This window comes from Chenopodium album, chromosome 16 (genome assembly GCF_948465745.1).
Source record: "Chenopodium album chromosome 16, dcCheAlbu1.1, whole genome shotgun sequence".
Lineage (NCBI taxonomy): Eukaryota > Viridiplantae > Streptophyta > Magnoliopsida > Caryophyllales > Amaranthaceae > Chenopodium > Chenopodium album.
The window spans coordinates 40,113,902-40,134,212 of record NC_137849.1 but is presented as its reverse complement, the minus strand read 5'-3'; the positions used below and the strand labels follow the sequence as shown (position 1 = coordinate 40,134,212).

Here is a 20,311-nt window from a genome sequence, read left to right as displayed (position 1 = left end):
ATAAAATAATTTCAATTTTCTATTGCTTGAAATCTGCTTCATTACATTAATATATAAATGAATATTGATGAATTTTACATATGAAATTTCTTACAAAAACGAATCATTATAGATAAATTACACTTTTAAAAAGAATTACTACGTATTAAGTACGAGTACAACTTATTTGGTGGAGGTGCATTCTTTAGGAAGACCTTGAGGAAACCTTTGAAAATCAGTGCAATAGTTGTAAATCATGTAATTCTTCTGCACCCATCGTAGCCTTTGCTGGCTCGTGGAATCGAGTTGTTGGTTCATCCAGGAAGAAGAGGAACCACGGTTCGAGCCACTACAAGAAGATTTACCATTGGACATAACACAAGCATTAGCATTGAAGTTTCTGTAGGAAGCTGTAAATGGAGCCTTGGACCAATCTGTCTTAACACGTCCACCTTGTGTAGCCCAATCCTCGGCGTCCCATAGACTCGAGTATACCCTCATTGGTTGGCTCTTAGGGAATGGGACTCCAATGGATTCCCAGTTTCTAAACTCTCTGATTGGTGTATTATCAACTGTAAATCTGAAATTAAATATAACGCATAATGTTAAAAAAATATTAAAATAATATTGTCACGTGGTGTTACTGTTACTATAGGTAACAAATCAAAAATATTTTTTTTGTGAACTTACATGATCCTTTGGGGGTTCCAAAGAATGGAATAGGTGTGAAAATCGGCGGTAGGATCAAACCAAAGGCGGAATTGTTGTTCCCGGCCACCTTTCCCTTGGGCGAAAACGTTGGTATGGAGAGTGTAAGGTTGACCGGTGACATTACCCAAAAACTCGAAATCTATCTCATCGTGGTTAGGTCCTTCGGATGATAACTGTAAATACATACAAGAAATACACAACGTCAATAACTTTATAGCTCAATAAATAATCAGTCTAGTGGAATTACGATTGTCAAAAAAAGGGACTAATGGACCATGGAAAGAAACTTACGTAATAGGTAGTAACAGTACCAGCAGAGTTCCCAGGAACGAGTTTAATTTTCAAATCGATTTTACCAAAGAGGTACTCGTTCTTAGAGCGGAATCCAGAGCCAGAGGACTTATCAAGAGAAAGTGTAAGGAGTTGACCATTGTTTACGATTTTAGCACGACCATCACCAAAAGTGATGTCGAAATCCTGGTTAAAATTACCAGCACACAAAGCTGTTGCAACGAATGAGGCAACTACGAGAACATTAACAAGAGCAGCAACACCCATACTTAAAGTAATGACTAGTACAATATTTTAGTAACTTGCTTTATATTTGATGGTAAAAGGAATGAATGAAAGATGTTTGAGTGACGAGTAGTGTTGAAGGAGTAGGGAATTTATAGGCGTAGTAGTAAGAGGGGGCGGCTGGTGAAGTTGTTAGAGCGAGTGTATGGTTGACTACGTACAAGTCTAGTGGCGAGGTTGCGCCTTGGAAGTTTCGTTGTGTGAAATTGAGGTGAAACAGCTGGATATCAAATTACTATACTAGATTACTACTTCATCTAATGCATGGGGGTATTGCTTAATTTAGTATTTTATCCGTCTCTTTTTTATGGTTACACTTTGATTTTCTCAGTCTACATTACACATCTGTAACCATGTATATATTCAATATAAATTGAGTAAAATTTCTTAAAAAAATGAAGACGAATTCGATAACATTCCACATGATATGATTCTGATCATTATTATATTATATTTTTATAGTCAAAGTTTTCAAACGTTGACCATTAAAGTCAAAATGTAACCATAAAAGTGACCGAGGGAGTTGGAATAGTAGTGTAGTACTCCATAAAATTTTGAAAAAAAAAAAAAACTTTCTCCAATTCATTTTAGTTGATATAATTTGACTTTAATACTATTTATACACTTTTTTTTTATGTGTGTTTTGTAATTAAATGTAATGAAAAATATAATCATAAAAGTCTTGTTAGATTTGTCTCAAAAATTATCTAGAAAATTATTTTTTTTTTAATAATTATTTTTGCTTATTGAAATGGTAATTAATTTAAAATACTAATGATAAAATTTATATATTAATTTACGTGAGTAAAAAACGTGTCAATTAAACAAACATGGGAGGTATAACCGTGTAAGAGAAGGTTGTGTTGTGGGCATTAGTCAACAACCCGAAAATGTGGTAAGGGAGGTGTTTAAAGATGCCGCCTTATAGCGGATAATGTGCTATGTGCGTCACACACGCTAAGTGAGCCCAAACATTAAAGGACGGTGCCTTTTGAGGAGGGTTCAACAAATCAAATTATGTTTAATTAGTTGTATTTAGTAAACTAGACACTAGTTAAATAGTAATTTATTTGATTTGTGGTTATATTAGTACCAAGTTATATATGACTATATCAAAAAGGCAAAAAAAATGATTTCAATTTGTTACTTTTGGTATTGGGATGAGACCGTGTGGGGGAATATGGACATAACAAATAAATTTACAAATTGTTTTGTAGGGCTCAATTTTTTTTTGGTTGTTTTTGTTGAAATGTAGGGCTCAACAATTTTTTTTTATTCATTAGCTGATTTTACACATGGCGATGAATTAGTGGGAACAAGAGCGGAGTATTAGTGAAGTCCAAAGTGAGTATAAGAATAATTCGAGATTATTTTAATTTAGCAATTAGTCTATATTTGGAATGAAATGTAATGGCCTTGTTTGGCAATTGGCTGCTCGTTGTTGGTTTTTGGCCGTCGACTGGTTTGATTGGTTGGTTTGACTGGCTGTTTGTATTGGCTTTTTTGTTGGTTGTTTGACTTTTTATTAGTCTAAAAACATGTTTGGTAAAATTGACTGTTGGATGTTATTAGTAACTTAGGTGGCCAAAAGCCAATTCAAGTAGCTTTTTCATTTTGGCTTAAAAGCCAGCTTTTCAGCTTGCTGAAAAAGCCATTTACCAAACATAAATTTTGAATGTTTGACCAAATGAAAAATCCAAAAGCCAAAAGTCAATCAAAAAGCCAATGAAAAACCATTTACCAAACAAGCCCAATGTGTTGGATTTATTTCTTTTGTATGGAAACATGAGAAGCAAGCTAAGCTTTTTTTTATTTTTTATTTTTTATTTTCAATTCTAAATCCCTCACTTTCTCATAGTTATTATAAAAGGCATGCAAATGAAGATCAATAAATTAAACCCTCCATTTTCTTTTGTTCATTTTGTATTCATCAAATTAAATTAGAAGTAAGTACTAAGTAATGGGGTGGGTTTGTCTTGTTTTTAATTAGTTTTTTTTTTTTTTTTTTTTTTTTTTTTTTTTTATATTTTATTTTTTATTGATTAGTGATTAGTACCAAATATGGTTTTTTAGAAACTAAAAAATGAAAAATAAAATCAATTTCTTACTCGATTGGATGTAACCGTGTGGGGGTATACGGGCATAATGGAGAAATTGCAAATTATATTTTGTAGGGATCATTGCCTCATTTTACACATGGCAATGAATTAGTGGAAATTGGAATGAGTAGAAATGATGTAAAGGGAACGAGTATAATCTATACTTGTATATGGGAATGAAGTAGGTTGAATACTTGAATGTATTGGGTATGAAAACTTTGGAAGCAAGCAAAATTTCACTTCTCAAAACCCCCTATTATTTAATATAGACATGAAAATGTGGATTAATGAATTATTAGGATACTTGTCATTAGTGAGATTTGAATATTTCTATTCAGATGTCGTATGATGTGTTTCAATTAATCAAATTATTTCTTAGAAAGTATAAAAAAAATAAAATTGAAAAGCTAATAATATATTCACTTCCGTTTATTCATTTCTAATGAATCATAAGTGTCACACATTCTCTACACTACAAGTTCTTTGTGTTAAATTAGATGCAAAACACACATGTACCGTATAACTGATACGCAATACTCGATTAATAGTTGTAAAGAGACAACAAAATGATAAGATGTACACACAGTATATACGTGGAAAATTTCGGAAATTAGTTGTAAAGAGCCCAAAATTAGTAATAATTAGAACATATGTTTATACTATATTATTGGTGATGCAACTCGTGGATTTAGCATTTCATATAGGAGACATTCTCATTACCTTATTCTTTTTTATATGAATTTCTTAAGCATTTCTTTTTTTTAAAAAAAAAAGAGCAAACATGAATGATGATTTAATACCATCGAATGCTCAATAGTTCTAGAGACACGCACAATAATATTGATTGTCCATATTAAAGAATATAATTATGCTTTGAATAATTGTACTCGTATAAAATAGGAAAATCTAGAGTAAGAATAATTAGCTCTTTTTAGGAGTTGAATTTGGTAGCGTTATAACTGGGTCCTGTATTGTTCCTTAGACAGCTGGACGCCGTGAAGAACCTTCAAGGATCTTCTATTTGGTCACTATTGCTTTTTAGGTGTCTCTTTCGTCCACAATTTGATCTCCTACTATGATTACTTTTTATTTTGATCGATTCGATTCTCTGAACACTATTAAAGCCAAAAGGGTGTTGAGTGTCGTCACGTTCATCCAGTCACGCTATAAGAAAATAACAGTTGCACATACAATTTTTGTACATTAATTCTTTATTGTACCAAAAGCTAAAAGTTGAAAATATAACAACAATTCAACTATTTGTTAACATCTTTATTTTAGTAATTTTTTTTAAAGACACGAACATCTTTTAGTAAATTTGTCTATGGTCGATCACTTGATCACAACCTTATGTACGAGGGTTTAATATCAAGTATCGACTATGTGTATTAATTCCAAAATTAAGTAATAAATCAACTGATAGTGTATTATTCAATTTGAATTCAATAAAAGAAAAACAACTTCCTTATTACAGCTTGACTAATGACTAGAATGAAATATGTGACTTTGTACAATAAACGAATCACTATTACATAAATTGAACCCAAAACTCAACATATAAAAAAATTACTGCAGCAAAACTTGCAAAGAAAAACAGAACATATTTTTTCCTGAAGCTTAAGACAGTGTGACAGTACACTCCTTAGGCAAACCCTGAGGAAACCTTTGTAAATCAGTGCAGTAATTGTAAATCATGTAGTTCTTCTGCACCCATCGCATTCTGCTCTGACCGGTGGCGTCGAGCTGCTGGTTCATCCAGGGAGAGGCAGAGGTGCAGGAAGATTGACCGTTCCTCGAAACACATGCATCAGCATTGAAGTTCCTGTATGATGCCTTGAACGGAGCCTTACTCCAGTCTGTCTTGATCCTTCCTCCTTGTGTTGCCCAATCTTCGGCGTCCCATAGACTCGAGTATATCCTCATTGGTTGGTTCTTTGGGAATGGGATTCCCATTGATTCTAAGTTCCTGAATTCTCTGATGGGTGTACCATCCACTGAAAATCTGTAACAAAAATATTTAACATAAAGTTTAGTACGTGTACGTCTAAATTTAGTTGTCACGTTACTGGTTTAAATAATAACAGTGTATGTCTAATGTGACAGTTATCAATTTTGGACAAAAGGAGTGTGAATTAGTGTACTTACACAATCCTTTGGGGATTCCAGAGGATGGAATAAGTGTGGAAATCAGTAGTAGGATCGAACCAAAGGCGGAATTGTTGTTCACGTCCGCCTTTGCCTTGGCTAAAAACATTGGTATGAAGAGTGTAAGGCTGACCAGTGACATTACCCAAGAATTCAAAGTCTATCTCATCATGGGTAGGTCCTTCGGATGATAACTGCAAATTCAACATTAAAGGGATCGTCAATAAATTTTATCTTCATAATATATGCATGACGGTAATTAATTGTAAGGGATTGAGAATATGAATTTAAAATATGTAACATGTACTTACATAATAAGCAGTCACGGTGCCAGCAGAATTACCCGGAACAAGTTTAATTTGCATATCGATTTTTCCAAATAGGTACTCGTTCTTAGATTGAAAACCCGAGCCAGAGGTTTTGTCAAGGGTTAGGGTAAGAAGTTGGCCATTGTTTAGGAATTTGGCACGACCATCACCCCAAGTGATGTCGAAATTCTCGTTCAAACTACCAGCCGAGGCCACGACAATCAAAGAAGCAACTAGAAGAACACTAGTAAAAATGGAGTGGGAAGCCATAGTTAGCTAGGAAGTGTATACAAGTATAATAGTATATGTTTGGTAGATTTAAATGAAGAAGGTTATATTATAAGAGTTTAATATGATTTGATGATGCTAGAAAAATGTGCATGGAAAGGATATTTATAGGGCAAATATGAAAGGTCAAAAGATAAGGGCGGGCGACTAATTGACTAGTAAAGAACGTAGCAAAGAAGGTTCAAATTACTGAAAAACAGCTGTTGCCTTTGCATGAGGCATCAAGTATTAATACGAGTGATAATATTATATTTGAAAATTGGGAGAAAAAAAAAAAAGCATGAAAAAGGGGAGAAAATATAAATAGAAATGTTGGTGAGCTTTGAATTTTTAAAATTTTATTAATGGCATGGCGTCTAGAGAAGGTGACGAGAGTTGACAAGTATTGGCTATTTGATTAGGCGAGCTGAGACGCGGTGTTGGTGTTTGTCCCACGGGACTAGACATACAAGTGCCTTTCTGAGGAAGGTTTATGCTTGCTTGCTTGCATGACATCATGTAAGGGTATTTTGATCATTTTTCACCTTTGACTTTTAAGTGTATTTATTACTCGTAACAATTTAAAATTTGTAAACACACCCATAAAGAAAACATAAACCGAGCAGGGAGGACATGTGAGAGATTCCGGTTTGATAGGATCCTTCTTCTTACTAAAAAAAAAGAAATAAAAACATAAAGAGAATAAAGTAAACCTCACGCTCGGTTTGATTTATTTAAATTATTATGTCTGAAATTATCTAAAACCTTAGATCCATCAATTAGTTAATTAATTTGAAATCGTCTAGACTAAATAATATGGAATATTGTTTGAAATTATTAGATCAGAAGAAAAAACTTATTTTGTTTGCAATTATCTAAATTGATTTTATCTGAACTTAAATTATATGAAATTCGCTTCAGTTATTATATGAAATTCTTTAGCTCATTAAAACATAGCTTAACCTATATGAACTAATTTATGTAAAATAAATTGGAACGAAATTAACAGGACCTTAGATCAACATAAAGTTTTTAATTCTCTTTCTAAATGGTAACTATTACTCTATATATAAATTATGATATATATGTGACAATTGGTTAATTGGCAAATTAGCAAAGCATGCTTGGAAAGGTAGTAATGGAGTTTTTCCAAGTTTGTTGATAGAGATAACCTATCTCATTGAAATTCCTATGCCGATCACTACTAGTAGTAGTTCAAGGACAAGATTACGTTGTAACGTTGAGAATGAAATGGCGTGTAAGAAAATCATCCTAATAAGTGTTCTACAAACTTAAATTTGACAATTTTAAATATTCCAATGAAAAATTGTTCTTGGTTTTTATTCTTTTTAAATTGAGACTCAAATATAAAACTTAGTCATGCGTGGTTGGTGCTAAAGCGATTGATGATGCAACAAGTATCGATCATATACTGGTTAGTTAAAACAATGACATTTAGGAATTTAGTGATCGACTATATATATGTCTATATATCTCATGTGTGTGTAATTAATTTATGTGATGATAATCTTTGTTGAAGGAAATTTAAAATTTGTAGAAGGCACCTAGCTTGACAACATTAAATATTCTAGGACAATACCCTTGCTTTTCTTTCCCAATTAATTTTTTTTTAAATAACTAAAAAATTAACTAAAGAGATGAATTAGTTACTAAAGCTTTAATTAATACGATTAAACGGTGATTTATTCCCCATATTCCGTCTACACTCTTGACATATTTCCTTTGTTTGCAAAAATAATGACTTAAAGTATAGTTTACTTGCCCGTCAAAAAAAAAAAAAAGTATAGTTTACTCAAACCACTTTAAGATGGCTGCAATTCACAAAGCTTGAAATTAAAATAGACAATTTTATTTTTATTAATTCCATTGTTGGTAATGTGAATGTCATGCTAATTTAATCAAATATGTTCTTATTACTACGTTCAAGTTTAGTACAATAGTTTAATTTTTAATTAACTTAAATTTGAAGGGTTTATCTGGCTATTATGCATGGATATACCGTGTGGTCGTGTCTATTTTTAGCATATATATTCCATATAAGACAAATTCAAATGAATAAACTACAAAGAAAAATAGGATAATCTTTAAGAAACGGACCTATTCCGCTTTGGGTCTGACTTCTCTTAGCATTATGTTGATTTATGTCTTTCACACGTAGATATCAGAAACTATAGTCAGTGCAGAGCATAATTATGAAGGGAAAAGCAATTGAGTTTCTATGAATGGACCTTTTTTATGATTCTAGAAAGTAGGAAGCCCGTTTTCTTTTCTTACATTGAACTTCATTCTTAACATCCTTATAAATGCCGTGTATTCGTGTTATATGTATGCTCAAAGTTTATCCATCACATTAGGTAAGAAGTCATTACAACTAGACAGCTAGTTAAATGTTAAATTAACTACTCCTATTTATGGGGGAATGAGTATGGTTGATTTGACTTTTTTTTTTTTTTTTTTTTTTTAATTATAAAAAAAATAAAAATAACGAGAAGGCTCTCTAAGATTAAACTCACATGGATCAAATTATTTTTTTTTTTCACACATAGTTTGAATTAGCCTATACTAAGGTCCTGTTTGAAAAAAGTAACGATAGCGGATAGCTTTTAGCGTCGAGGAGCGGGTAGCTGTTAAGGTAGTTAGTAGCGGTGAATTAGTAGCGGGTAGAGGTTAGCTGTTAAAGCAACGGTTGATAGTATGAGTGTTTGATAAAAATAGTTGTTGCAATACTAAAATATATCAAAATTCATATAAATATTGTTTAAAAAGTAATAAAAAATTGTCAAACGCTCCCGCTACTTCTAAACGTTACTATTTTTAATGTTTGAGAAAAGCTACCTAAACGTTACCTTTATCGCTAATCGCTACTAGAATCGCTACCTTGTCAAACACTCTCAAATTTTTTCTAGTAGTGTTTTGACTGGTCAAAACGCTAACCGCTAGCTCAAACGCTACTACCAAACAGGGCCTAATTTTTATTGACTAATTTTAATTTAATTTTTAATCTCAAAATTTATTATAAATCATTTATCTAATTTTTGAATTTTTTTTTTATAATTTCCTTATTAATTTTTAAAATTTAGTTTTTTTTATTACTGAAATTAAAAAAATAATTCATAAGTTAATTATAATAAAAATATAAAAATATAAATTTTAATAAAAAATAATTGTAATTAATTTTGACATAAAAAAAAAACTAATAAAAAATTAGGATGACTACCATAAAATTATTATGAATTAGCCAACATGTTAGTTGAGACAAACACTATAAGGGGGGGTGAATTGTATGTAGTTCCTAGTTAGTTCTTGCAAAAGAATTCTTCTTCTATCTTTTTTAACTTTCCTTGAAATCTCCTCGACTCTTCATAGTTAGGTTACTCTTCCACTTCCAAAATCAACTTCACCTGTTCTAATTATAACACTTAGAGAATTCTTATTAATTAAAGTTTGCTAGTTTATGTTTATCATCATCAAAACCTTTAAGTTTCAACACAGCAAGACCTCTTATTGAGAGTAGGACTGTAGGAGGGAATAGAATTTGTATGAAAAAACCCACTCTTTTACAATTCTTATCACTAGACTTTTCGTCATGACGTGTATTGTAATTACTCGTACTTCTTTAATTTCATGAGGAACATTGTAATGCACCTTCATCTATAATACTTGCTGAGTTACGGAGTACAAAGTATTTAATAAAGTTATGTTACCACCTAATTTAACCGTATTAACTACTAAGCATAGTTGTTTGTCTGTCTTCTTTTTTTTTTTTTTTTTTTTGACAAATGATTAAAACAAATTACATAGTACTAGAAAAGCAAATAAAATGAATTGCCACTTCTCCTGCAATATTGAAAGCCCTGTAAACACGCCGTCTATCTGCCTTGTACACATTGCAGTGCAAAAATTTCGATCCAAGCAACTGAATTTGTTGGATGAGCCACAAGCATAGTTGTTCGTCATGTTTGCAGAAAAAGGGATTTGAGATTGGACATATACTTCCGTATTTATAAATCAATTTTACAAACATTAAATACAATTAGTTACGTTGATTAAACCTAGCGAAATACAAAAGTATCAAATATCACTAACTAACAGTAATTAACAAGTTTACTCATAATAAATAATCAAATACACCGTATTTTTTTACTTTAATCACATGAATAGCCAACAAAAAAGGAAAAAAAAAAAGTACATCGTATTATTTATGAGTAGAATTGAAGTGCACTCGATATACCTTACTCTATGTTCATATTCATTTTAGTGATGTTTAAATAAAATTTGCTATTGTTGCAATTCTTGCAAGTTGAGATATACGGAAGATGGTAGCTTAATTAGATAACCAATTATGTCTTCATTGATCATCACTAAATACAAACTAAAATTACGAAAGGGTTAAGCTTATTACTGTACATGTTAACCCTTTACAACAACGACGAACCAAATCTATCATATATACTAAACAACATACGTAGTATTTATTTTAACCTTAGCTTAAAATTAAAGAAAAACACAAGAAAATGAAATTAACATAGGATATACTAAATCGATATACTATTATATGGTATTGATTTTATTTACTTAGTCGATGGCGTTACATTCCTTAGGAAGGCCTTGAGGGAACCTCTTGTTATCAATGCAATAGTTATAAATCATGAAGTTCTTCCTCACCCAATTAAGCCTATCTATGCTCGAACCATCTAGCTTCCGAGTCATCCAGTTAACGGTTTGAGGGTGGCAAGATGTTGTTCCACCGAACCTAACACAAGCTTCGGCCTTGAAATTCTTGTAGGTTGAACTAAACGGAGCTTGACTCCAATCGGTTTTGATCCGGCCTCCTTGAGTTGCCCATTGATCAGCATTCCATATGCTCGAGTAGAGTCTCATTGCATGAGTCTTTGGGAATGGGATGCCCATGTGTTCTCTATTCTTGAATTCTCTTATGGGTATCTCATCTATGGCAAATCTACAATCAATTTTGAAAAAGAAATCAGAAATACTTTTGAGTTTCAATCCAATGTTATCTTTAAGTGATTTTTATTTGATTGCCAAAAAGTGTATTGTAATATTCTTTTCCGGGTTAAGAGAGACATAAAAAGCAATGATGAATTTAGTCTTAGAGTCCACCCCAAAACTTAACAAAATCTACCTTTTGTTTTTATCTTTTCAAGTTACGATCGTCTAAAATGTAAACTTTACATCAAATTTTCTATGAGGAGTTGAGGACACATTTATGTGCAATCAAACACAGGACTTAAGCTAAGGCCCAACAATCTGTCTCAATATGGCCTGGCCCAAGAAAATATAGTCAGTATTTGTACAGTAATAACTTGTGCTACCCATAGTACTTTACTTCCTAGAGTATATAATTTCTGTAATGACCAATGACCATATTTACAATTTTGGCTTAAAATTGGAACCTATCAACTTGTAATACTACGTATATTATTTTGATAGGTATAATAAAGTGTCTTATCAGATCGGAATCTCTCACCGGTCAATTCGGCTGAGTTTGCAGGATAGACACTTTAAGAATAGGAGAAAGGTTAAGTGAAACTCCTACCCTCAATTAAACCCCCAACTTAAAAGGCTCAATCCTTACCATTAGACACAGCTTTCAAAGTGCCTATCAACTTGATCATATCAAGTAGTCTTAACACATACGAATGATAACTTAAAATGAGAATTATTTACACCCTACAAACAACTTTATTTACTACTCTACCACGATTCTACAACTAAACTCACAAAACATTTATCCTGCTGATATAAACTACCAAATATATGTAACTAACATGAAAAGGAACGAGCATAATAAAGGAGTAATGAACTCCTTACATGATAGTTTGGGGATTCCAAAGGATGGAGTAAGTATGAAAATCAGAAGTTGGGTCAAACCAAAGGTGAAATTGCTGCTCTCTTTCTCCTTTCCCTTCAGCATACACATTGGTGTGCACAGTGTAAGGTTCACCTGTCACGTTCCCAAGAAATTCATAATCAATCTCATCATGAGTATCACCTTGAGACGATAGCTAAGAAACAAAACCCACATAATTATAATTAAATATCGCCCAAACTTTAAGCAGTGATAGTTTAGTTGACATAAAAATACAGACACAATTAACTAAGGGTCTGTACTAATTTACTGAATTGAGTTGAACTGAACTATTTACGAGAGAAGAAAATTAGAGACTAAATCGAACTGAACTAGAATTAAGCTAAAGAGAACGGATCCTAAGTGCTAATAAGAAAAAATGTACTATTTTTGTTTCTATTATAATAAAGATAGGAAGTAAGTAGTACTTAATACGCGGTGACAGTGCCAGCAGAGTTCCCAGGGACGAGCTTTATTTGCATATCTATCTTACCAAAGTGAAACTCCTTATTAGATTCAAAACCAGAACCTGAAAGATTATCAAGAGTAAGAGTTAAAAGTTGTCCATTATTGATAATCTTTCCTCTATCATTTCCCCATGTTATCTTAAACCCTTGATCAAAGCTTTCTCCATTACAAACACTAATCAAAAACTGCACTAGTAGCACTAATATAATCATCATCTTGGTTGAAATGGAGCAAATTGAAAGGAGTTTTTATAGTAGGAGTTGATTTTATTTGTTGTAGTGTTAGTTGTAGGAGTTCTTATAGTAGTAGTGAAGACAAAGTTAAAAACATGTGAATGTATGGTTGGGAGCGATGTATGGGAAAAGGCCCAGGTAGTATTTATATAGGTAAAGACAGGGGTTTAATTAGTTTGTGGAGAATAAAATTGGATTATATGGAACTTTATATTTCTCCTTTGAGAGGTTGTTATATAAATCTGGATGTACCGTATATTTATGAGTATTTGTTTTTATTTTGATGATTATTTTCATTTTATTATCAAATGAAGAGCAAAAACTAACCTTAGGTTAGTTGGGTGTGTGACACATCAAGATGCATATAACAAATTTTAGGTCTCTTTAGTTCAACTTTTTTGACTTATTTCAAAAAAAGTAAGTGCTTTAGATAACATGAGTCGAATAAAACAAAGCATAAGACCCAGCCTTATTAGATAAACAATATTTAGTCGATTTTGAATAGAACAAGTTCTTCTTAACACGAAAGTTGATTTATTTTAGTACCACTGTGTAGATTATACAGAGTATATAATTCCGACACTGTGTACTTAAATATGTACCAAATACATATGCGAACATAATTGACCCACTTGATCAAAAGGGTATGGAATTGAATATGAATCTTAATTTAGGTGAGAATTATGTTACTCGTAAGTATGTGACTCGCAAATTGCTAAACAAGACCCAAGGGGTAACAAAGATATGAGAGTATGGGACCAAAGTAAAGATAGAATTGCATGGCAAAAGAAAGGAAGAGATCAAAGTGAAAGAGGCGGTAGAAGAAAGGGAAAGCAAAGGTCGGTGAAGTTTGTCATGACGTATGTAAACACAGAAAGAAGAGGACAAGTAGCAGCTGCCTCACTGGCTCCCTCTCACCAAGCATAAGGACCAAAACTCCTAACAAAATCACGAAAATTCACCACTTCATTAAAGGATTTACACAACATACCAAAAGAAAGATTTAACGTACTTATAAATATAGGACAAATTTATGCATATAGTAGGGTGGTCACTGGTGATCATATCATGTTCTTCATAATATAAAGCACAGCTACATATCAATATCAACCTGTCTTATATATATGCGATTGACCATACCGTATGATCAATTGTAAAAAAATAAATCACTGTAATACTAATCGAATAACTCTTATAAAATTGACCGAGTAATCCATGTAACACTGACGATCAGTAACCCCTGTAACATTGACCAAGTAACCCTTAAAACACTAAATGTGACTAGCCACATATAAGAATTTGTATACCAATATACCATGCATGCTTACTTGAAGAAGAACTATATATATTCTTCTTTCACTTTATAACCATTATTAAAAAAAAAATGGACTTTGTCAGTCATAGCCTGATAGATAAAGTTTGATAGATATACATATGTTATACTACGGTTTTTTCATTATTTTTTGGACACATTTTGACTTCTATGCTATCTCGTACATCAAACTTCCATTACAAACGAACTAGTTAATGATATCTTATGTCTAATATTTAGATATATACATTGCAATATTGCATTCAGAAAAACAAAAGTTGGATTAAATTTTTCATCCACAACTCTAGCTTAAAAATGGTGTATGATAAATAATATAAATAACATTTATGTAAAAAGTTACTTCTTCCGTCCCTTAACTACATGTCTATTTATAACATTTATGACTCATAAATGTTAGAAATAGGCACGTAGTTAAGGGATTAAGGGAGTCGTAAACAAATCAAGACAAGCAACTATGATTTTATTTTTTTTATCTTTTTTTTTTTATTATTATTAAACTTTAACTAATATAAGGCATCTCTCTATTATGATTTATAGGTAATGTTTGGAGTATTACATAGTACTCCCTTTATCCCTATTTGTTTGTCCCATATTTCATTTTTCGATATCCTCTAATAATTGCTTCATTTCCTTATATGGTAATATATCCCCACTATCAACCCCACTTGCACGCACACATAAATTGTTAAAAACAAGTATACATCTAACCCACTTGCAAACTTTGGTTCAATTCTTAATAAAGAACATTTTGCCTATGGAGCAAAAAAAAAGCATTTTTTTTTTTTACAACCATCTTAGTTCGAGACCACCAATATACAATAAAATGAATTCAACAAAATCCTACAGGACTATATTATCTCTTATAAATTGAAGTATTTTATGATTATTGACCTATATTTTTGCAATGAGGCAAAATACTGACAGAGAGAGTATTCTTTTAGCTTAGGATACCACCTCCCTCATTTGTTAGGTAAATCCATTTATGCTAATCAATTCATACATCATACATTTAAATGAACCATTTTATTCAATGATGTGCCTCTTTTTTGGTGATGCTCTTGTGTTTCTTTCCCTTGTTTAGATATGTATTTACCAAATGTCATCTCACTTGCCTATTTGAAAAACAGTGTTAAAGCCTCTTAAAGCAGTCCGTAATGCACATGCAAGTCACGTAGGGTATAATTAAAATGGTAACTAACGTGTCTGGTTTTTGCAAAATGATTAAGAACATCTTTGAAAATTGAGAGGATTATAATCTTTAATAATCTAGGTGACTTCATACTTAACTAACAGACAATATCACTGATTTCACCGCTACTAAGATCATGCTCCTATTAACACGAACTAAGACAGTAATAGAAGCATCATTCATGTAATTAAGGCAAAGTTCTTTCAGGCTTGCTTGTTCTTCTCACCTTATTTACACGTATTCAGGTCTAATAAGTTTAGATAATTTCAATAGTATGTAGATTTAATTCAAAAGTTCGGATAAGTTCAAGGCTTATAATTTTATATAAGATTAGGACTAACATGTTTAGACATGTTAAATTTCACTGAAAACAACACTACCTTAATGTATGATCTAGTACGTTTGGGTTGGTTTAATCTCTTAGTTTAGTTAAAGTCTAATTCACCGTCTTGTTTAGTAATCTCTATCTTTGTAAAAGAGGAACGTTTCAAGAGTATATGGAGCGACAAATAAACGTGAGAAAAAGAGGAAAGAATTTGATTTACACCAACTAAGTATTACAAATAATCTTTAATTATGTAATCACACAATTCACATCTAACTATCTATGTAAAAGAGGAATATTTCAAGAGTGTAAAGAGTGTCGTAAGGTTGAGAATTAAGAACAAAGGATTTGATTTTCAATAAACAATTGCAATGATTAAGCTTTGTAAACTAAATGTTAGTTGAGACGAACACTACAAGAAGGGGTGAATTGTATGTGAGTTCTTAGTGACTACTTTTGCGGAATATAAAACAGAATGTAAAGGAACTTGCAATGCACACAATATTTTACGAGGAAACCTTGCAGAGCCCAACTGGAAGTAAAACCTCGACCCTTTAATGAATTTTCAAAACCAAACCAATCCGCTATAATAAGGCAAACTCACAGGTTACAACCTATTATCCCCAGACATTTACTCACAAGTTTCATACTGAACTTGCTACACAGTAGAACCCTATTCTACCCAATCCAAGTCCATGACTTAGATTTACTCGTACTTCCAAAAGTACTCTCACTCAGCTTCAACCTAGAAGCTTACACAACTGTAAGCAAAGATGTAATTAACACACACACACCCAGTAACCCAACCAATACAAATAGTTTGACTCTAGTATATAAAAGGTAAGATACACATGAAATCCGAAACTAATATGACAAAAAATGAACTTGGCAAACTTAGGTCATGTTTACTTCACCTTATTTTTACTTATTTCAGAAAAAATAAGTTCAGATTCGATCAGATCAGAAAGAATAAGTTCAGATCATATCATATTAGAAAAATTAAGTTCAGATCAGATCATCTTTTTATGTGCAGTTTTTTATCGCCAAATATCTTTAATTTCGTAACGAAAAAAATTATGAAAATTACATATTAATAAAATACACATTATTACGAATCTAACAAGACCACACTTGATATATTTTTTCCATATAGATTATCGTATATTTAAGGTCAAAGTTTGGTCAAATTTAACATTCAGATCAGATCAGACCAGATAACTTCGGATAAGCACAAATAAGTTGAATCAAACAAGGCCTTACACTAATATGCACTCTTCGAATTATTCACGCATAAACTCACAGAAAATATGAAATGTGATTTCTGCAATTTCTCCAAGACTAGCTCGTATAGAAAGTAGGGTTTTCAAAAGATAAATATGTTATTTTTCCAAAATCACAAAAATACGGTTTCATGTAACAGAGGTTTTTCAGTGCGGCAAGGGTTACTTGTAGGGTGTTACTTGTATTCTGGGGTTACTTGTATTTTGGGGTTACTTGTAGGTGTTACTTGTATTTTAGGGTTACTTGTATTTTAGGGTTACTTGTATAGATTACTTGTATTATGGGATTACTTGTATGGGTTACTTGTATTTTGGGGTTACTTGTATGGGTTACTTGTATTCTGGATTTACTTGTAGGTGTTACTTGTATTTTGAGTAACCCCAGACTAAAATCCCATACCAACCCGGTAACGCCCTATAAGTAACCCCTGACCAAAACCAGTAACACCCTAATCAAGTAACCCCTAACTAAACTAATAACCTCTGACCGACGCAGTAACCCCTGACCGGCCTAGTAAACTACCGAGAATATGTGATTTGCAATATATGAGATCACCAAAGTACGCCATAAAATACCAACAACAATTTTTTCCAAGGATCTATCCAGTTGCTAATTATAGAATACGCTCTGTTTCATCACATTCATTCAATTTCAATTTATGACTACAGATCCACGAGGCAATGCAGGACCTGCCAATTGCCAATTGCCAATTGGTACTTAACCGGAGAGAGTCAAAAATTTGGTGATGAGGAGCACCCAACTACATTACACAATATAGACTTTTTGAATGACAAGGAGCACCTAATTAGGATTTATTTGACGACATTTCTGAGTGTATTTTTTTTCCCGCGGATTAACGCTTTCCTTCGTAGATTAACGTTTTTCTTCGCTCATCATACAAACAAATCTTAACCATCGACCTTTATTTTCCGATAATTTCTTTTTCTCTCTCCTAAAATTCTTGATTTTCGAACCCTAGAAAAAGCTTCAATTTTTGCGAAAATGGCGGCGACTGAGAATCCAATTGTTGCAAGTGGAGAGCAAGAGATTGAAGAAGATGGAACCTAAGAATGAGAAAATCTGAAAATTGGGGATTAATTAAAGAAGATGAATTGAAGAACCGAAGAAAATAGGAGAGAGAAATAGAAGAGAGAGTACGTGATGTTGAAAAAAAAAGTGGCTGGCCACACCGTATGGTTAGCCTAGCACTGTCAAAACGGTTTGACAGTTCGGTTTCGGTTCGGTTTGAAATCGGTTCGGTAGTTAATCGGGTCGGTTTGGAATCGGTTTAATTGTCTCACGGGTCGGTTTTGGTTCGGTTTAAATAGTTATCAGTTCGATTCGGTTTCGGTTTATTCTTAAGCGGTTTTAATTCGGTTCGGGTTGTAAACAGTCCGGGTAGTAAACGGTTCGGTGCAGGCGGGTTGCGGTTTGTTAACGGTGCGGTGTAAACGGTTTTTATCCAGGTTCAAACAGTTTCGGGTTGGAAACGGTTTCGGGTCAGAAACAGTTCGGTTCTTTTTTGGTTCAGTTTATAACTGGTTCGAATCTTTTTCGGTTCAGTTTTTAATTGGTTCGGTTTTTTTTTCGGTTCAGTTTATAACTGGTTCGGTTCTTTGATGGTTTAACCACTTTAACGTTATTCTTATCGGTTCCATTTCAAGTTTACTAAATTACGGTTCGGGTCGGTTTTCGGTTTCAAAAAATAAATTGTTTATCGAGTTGTTTGGATTCGGGTAGTTAATTGGTTTTGGTTTGAAATTTGATAGTACTTGCTAACCTTTTGCGTTCACAAGTTTTATATAAAGTCGGCAAGTCGCGAATCATTTCTTATTTAGGCATCATATTATAAACAAATTCTCATTGATTTTATAAATACATACTATGTTCTGTTTCAAGTTTAGTCATACTGATTTTACTAGTTTATTACGAAGTAGATTATAAGAGTTAGTGTATTAATGTATTATTGTTTTACAATTAGGTTATTATATGCTTCTTATTTAATCATTTATATACTACGCATAGTATCATAATCATGATTTGATGAGTTCTTGACTTCTTGTGAAATGAAAATTTGCAATTTGGTAATTCGATACTTGATTAGTCAACAAGACTGATAATTATGACTCATTTATCATTATATATTTTCATGAAATTATGAAGATATTACAAAGTGCTTTGATTTGTATAATGAAAGAAAACACTAATGACTAATTAACAAGGTAATATTGATTAGTTCAACCGATCATATGTACACATTATTAACACATGGCATCTAACCATCTCATAGTTAAATATTCGTATCATCGTTATTCGTATGTATTAGTACAAAGTTATAGACTCATTAGTGATCTTTATAAATTTATCTATTTATACATTTTATTAATATAACGTTTTTATAATTTTTACGTGTATGAAAATAAAGATATACCAGTAGATGTTTTAATACGTGTCTTGGGCACTGATCCCGATCAAATGGGGCAAAAAAAATACTAAAGAATTGAGGGAATAATATTTTTGTAGATGAATGTACAACACACAAACACACACGGATCCCCACTCTCAACCATAGATTAAAAAATCAATGGTTAGATTCTTTCTCCCACAACACACACGGATCACCACTCTCAACCATAGATTAAAAAATCAATGGTTAGATTTACATGAAACCCTTTTGAAACCCAATTAGGAATTAGGGTTATCACTTATCAATCTTCCCCTCTCTCTCTCTCTCCGCCGTTCCTCTCTCTCTCTCTCTCTCTCCCTCTCTTGCTGTTCCTCTCTCTCTCTCTCCTATCTCTAATTCTACTTCATTTCTTGTGTATTCTTTGACAGACAAGCGAATTTCTTGATTTCTTCTAGTTTTGAAACCCCCAAAATCATTATAGTTTTGCCGTCGACCACAATCATCCCTCATTCCCTTTCTCACATAGTCAAATGACGTCCGACGGATATCCTACCGCAACGGCAAGCCGGTGACTGCGCGAGTACAAGATCTCGCCGCAAACAAGCACATGACGATGACTGCAAGTTGTAGTGTTAATTTAGATGTTTTCATGGTTTGAGATGGGTCCAGTTTAGCTATGAGTTTTAAGGAAGATGTTCATTATTAATTGTTAATGTGGTTTTCCTATGATAAAATATTACAAGATCCTTCATTTTTTTGGATTTTTGGATTATATGGCTTTGTAATTGTTGCTGGTCTGCCTGTTAGTATTATTTTTATAATTTTGTTTTAATTAATTATAATCTCAGTAGAATGGATTTAATAAAATCGGGTACCCCATGTACCTGATTTTCTCGGGTCGGGACATGGGCCGACTTTTGAACTACTCGAAAAAGCGGGTACCCGGATTTGAACACCCCTACGCCCTACCTGAGGCTCGTTTTGCTCTTGTTTGTGAACACTGATTAACCTTAAGACCTTAATGAATGATTTGCCTTGCTATTTTAAAAAAAATATTCTAATATTTAATCCATTTAACTATATTCCCGTCAAAAAAAAAA

At 32.5% G+C, this 20,311-nt stretch overlaps 2 protein-coding genes and 1 pseudogene across 3 annotated transcripts; all 3 read right to left on the bottom strand.

Annotated features, from left to right (window-relative positions):
• LOC145585293 (putative xyloglucan endotransglucosylase/hydrolase protein 23) lies at positions 1-1,336 on the bottom strand. Its single transcript, XM_081642008.1, has 3 exons — positions 982-1,336; positions 670-863; positions 1-559 (listed from the first exon to the last, which is right to left on the bottom strand). The coding sequence occupies exons 1-3, from the start codon at positions 1,246-1,248 to the stop codon at positions 163-165; spliced, it is 858 nt and encodes a 285-aa protein (XP_081498134.1). The 5' UTR covers positions 1,249-1,336; the 3' UTR covers positions 1-162.
• A 3,554-nt stretch (positions 1,337-4,890) lies between these two features.
• On the bottom strand, positions 4,891-6,158 carry LOC145585292 (putative xyloglucan endotransglucosylase/hydrolase protein 23). Its single transcript, XM_081642007.1, has 3 exons — positions 5,822-6,158; positions 5,511-5,704; positions 4,891-5,367 (listed from the first exon to the last, which is right to left on the bottom strand). The coding sequence occupies exons 1-3, from the start codon at positions 6,086-6,088 to the stop codon at positions 4,983-4,985; spliced, it is 846 nt and encodes a 281-aa protein (XP_081498133.1). The 5' UTR covers positions 6,089-6,158; the 3' UTR covers positions 4,891-4,982.
• Positions 6,159-10,554: 4,396 nt separating this feature from the next.
• Positions 10,555-12,743, bottom strand: LOC145585291 (putative xyloglucan endotransglucosylase/hydrolase protein 25; annotated as a pseudogene). Its single transcript, XR_014100624.1, has 3 exons — positions 12,404-12,743; positions 11,939-12,132; positions 10,555-11,066 (listed from the first exon to the last, which is right to left on the bottom strand). The product of XR_014100624.1 is annotated as a putative xyloglucan endotransglucosylase/hydrolase protein 25 (transcript).
• Positions 12,744-20,311: the final 7,568 nt, after the last annotated feature.

Bases quoted from the DNA above. Each gene is read 5' to 3' on its own strand.
- LOC145585293 (XM_081642008.1), bottom strand. From the start codon at position 1,248: ATGGGTGTTGCTGCTCTTGTTAATGTTCTCGTAGTTGCCTCATTCGTT. The intron at 864-981 runs GTAAGTTTCTTT...ATGTATTTACAG, and splicing joins GTACTGTTACTACCTATTAC to TTATCATCCGAAGGACCTAA. The intron at 560-669 runs GTAAGTTCACAA...ATTTAATTTCAG, and splicing joins TGGAACCCCCAAAGGATCAT to ATTTACAGTTGATAATACAC.
- LOC145585292 (XM_081642007.1), bottom strand. From the start codon at position 6,088: ATGGCTTCCCACTCCATTTTTACTAGTGTTCTTCTAGTTGCTTCTTTG. The intron at 5,705-5,821 runs GTAAGTACATGT...TTGAATTTGCAG, and splicing joins GCACCGTGACTGCTTATTAT to TTATCATCCGAAGGACCTAC. The intron at 5,368-5,510 runs GTAAGTACACTA...TTTTTGTTACAG, and splicing joins TGGAATCCCCAAAGGATTGT to ATTTTCAGTGGATGGTACAC.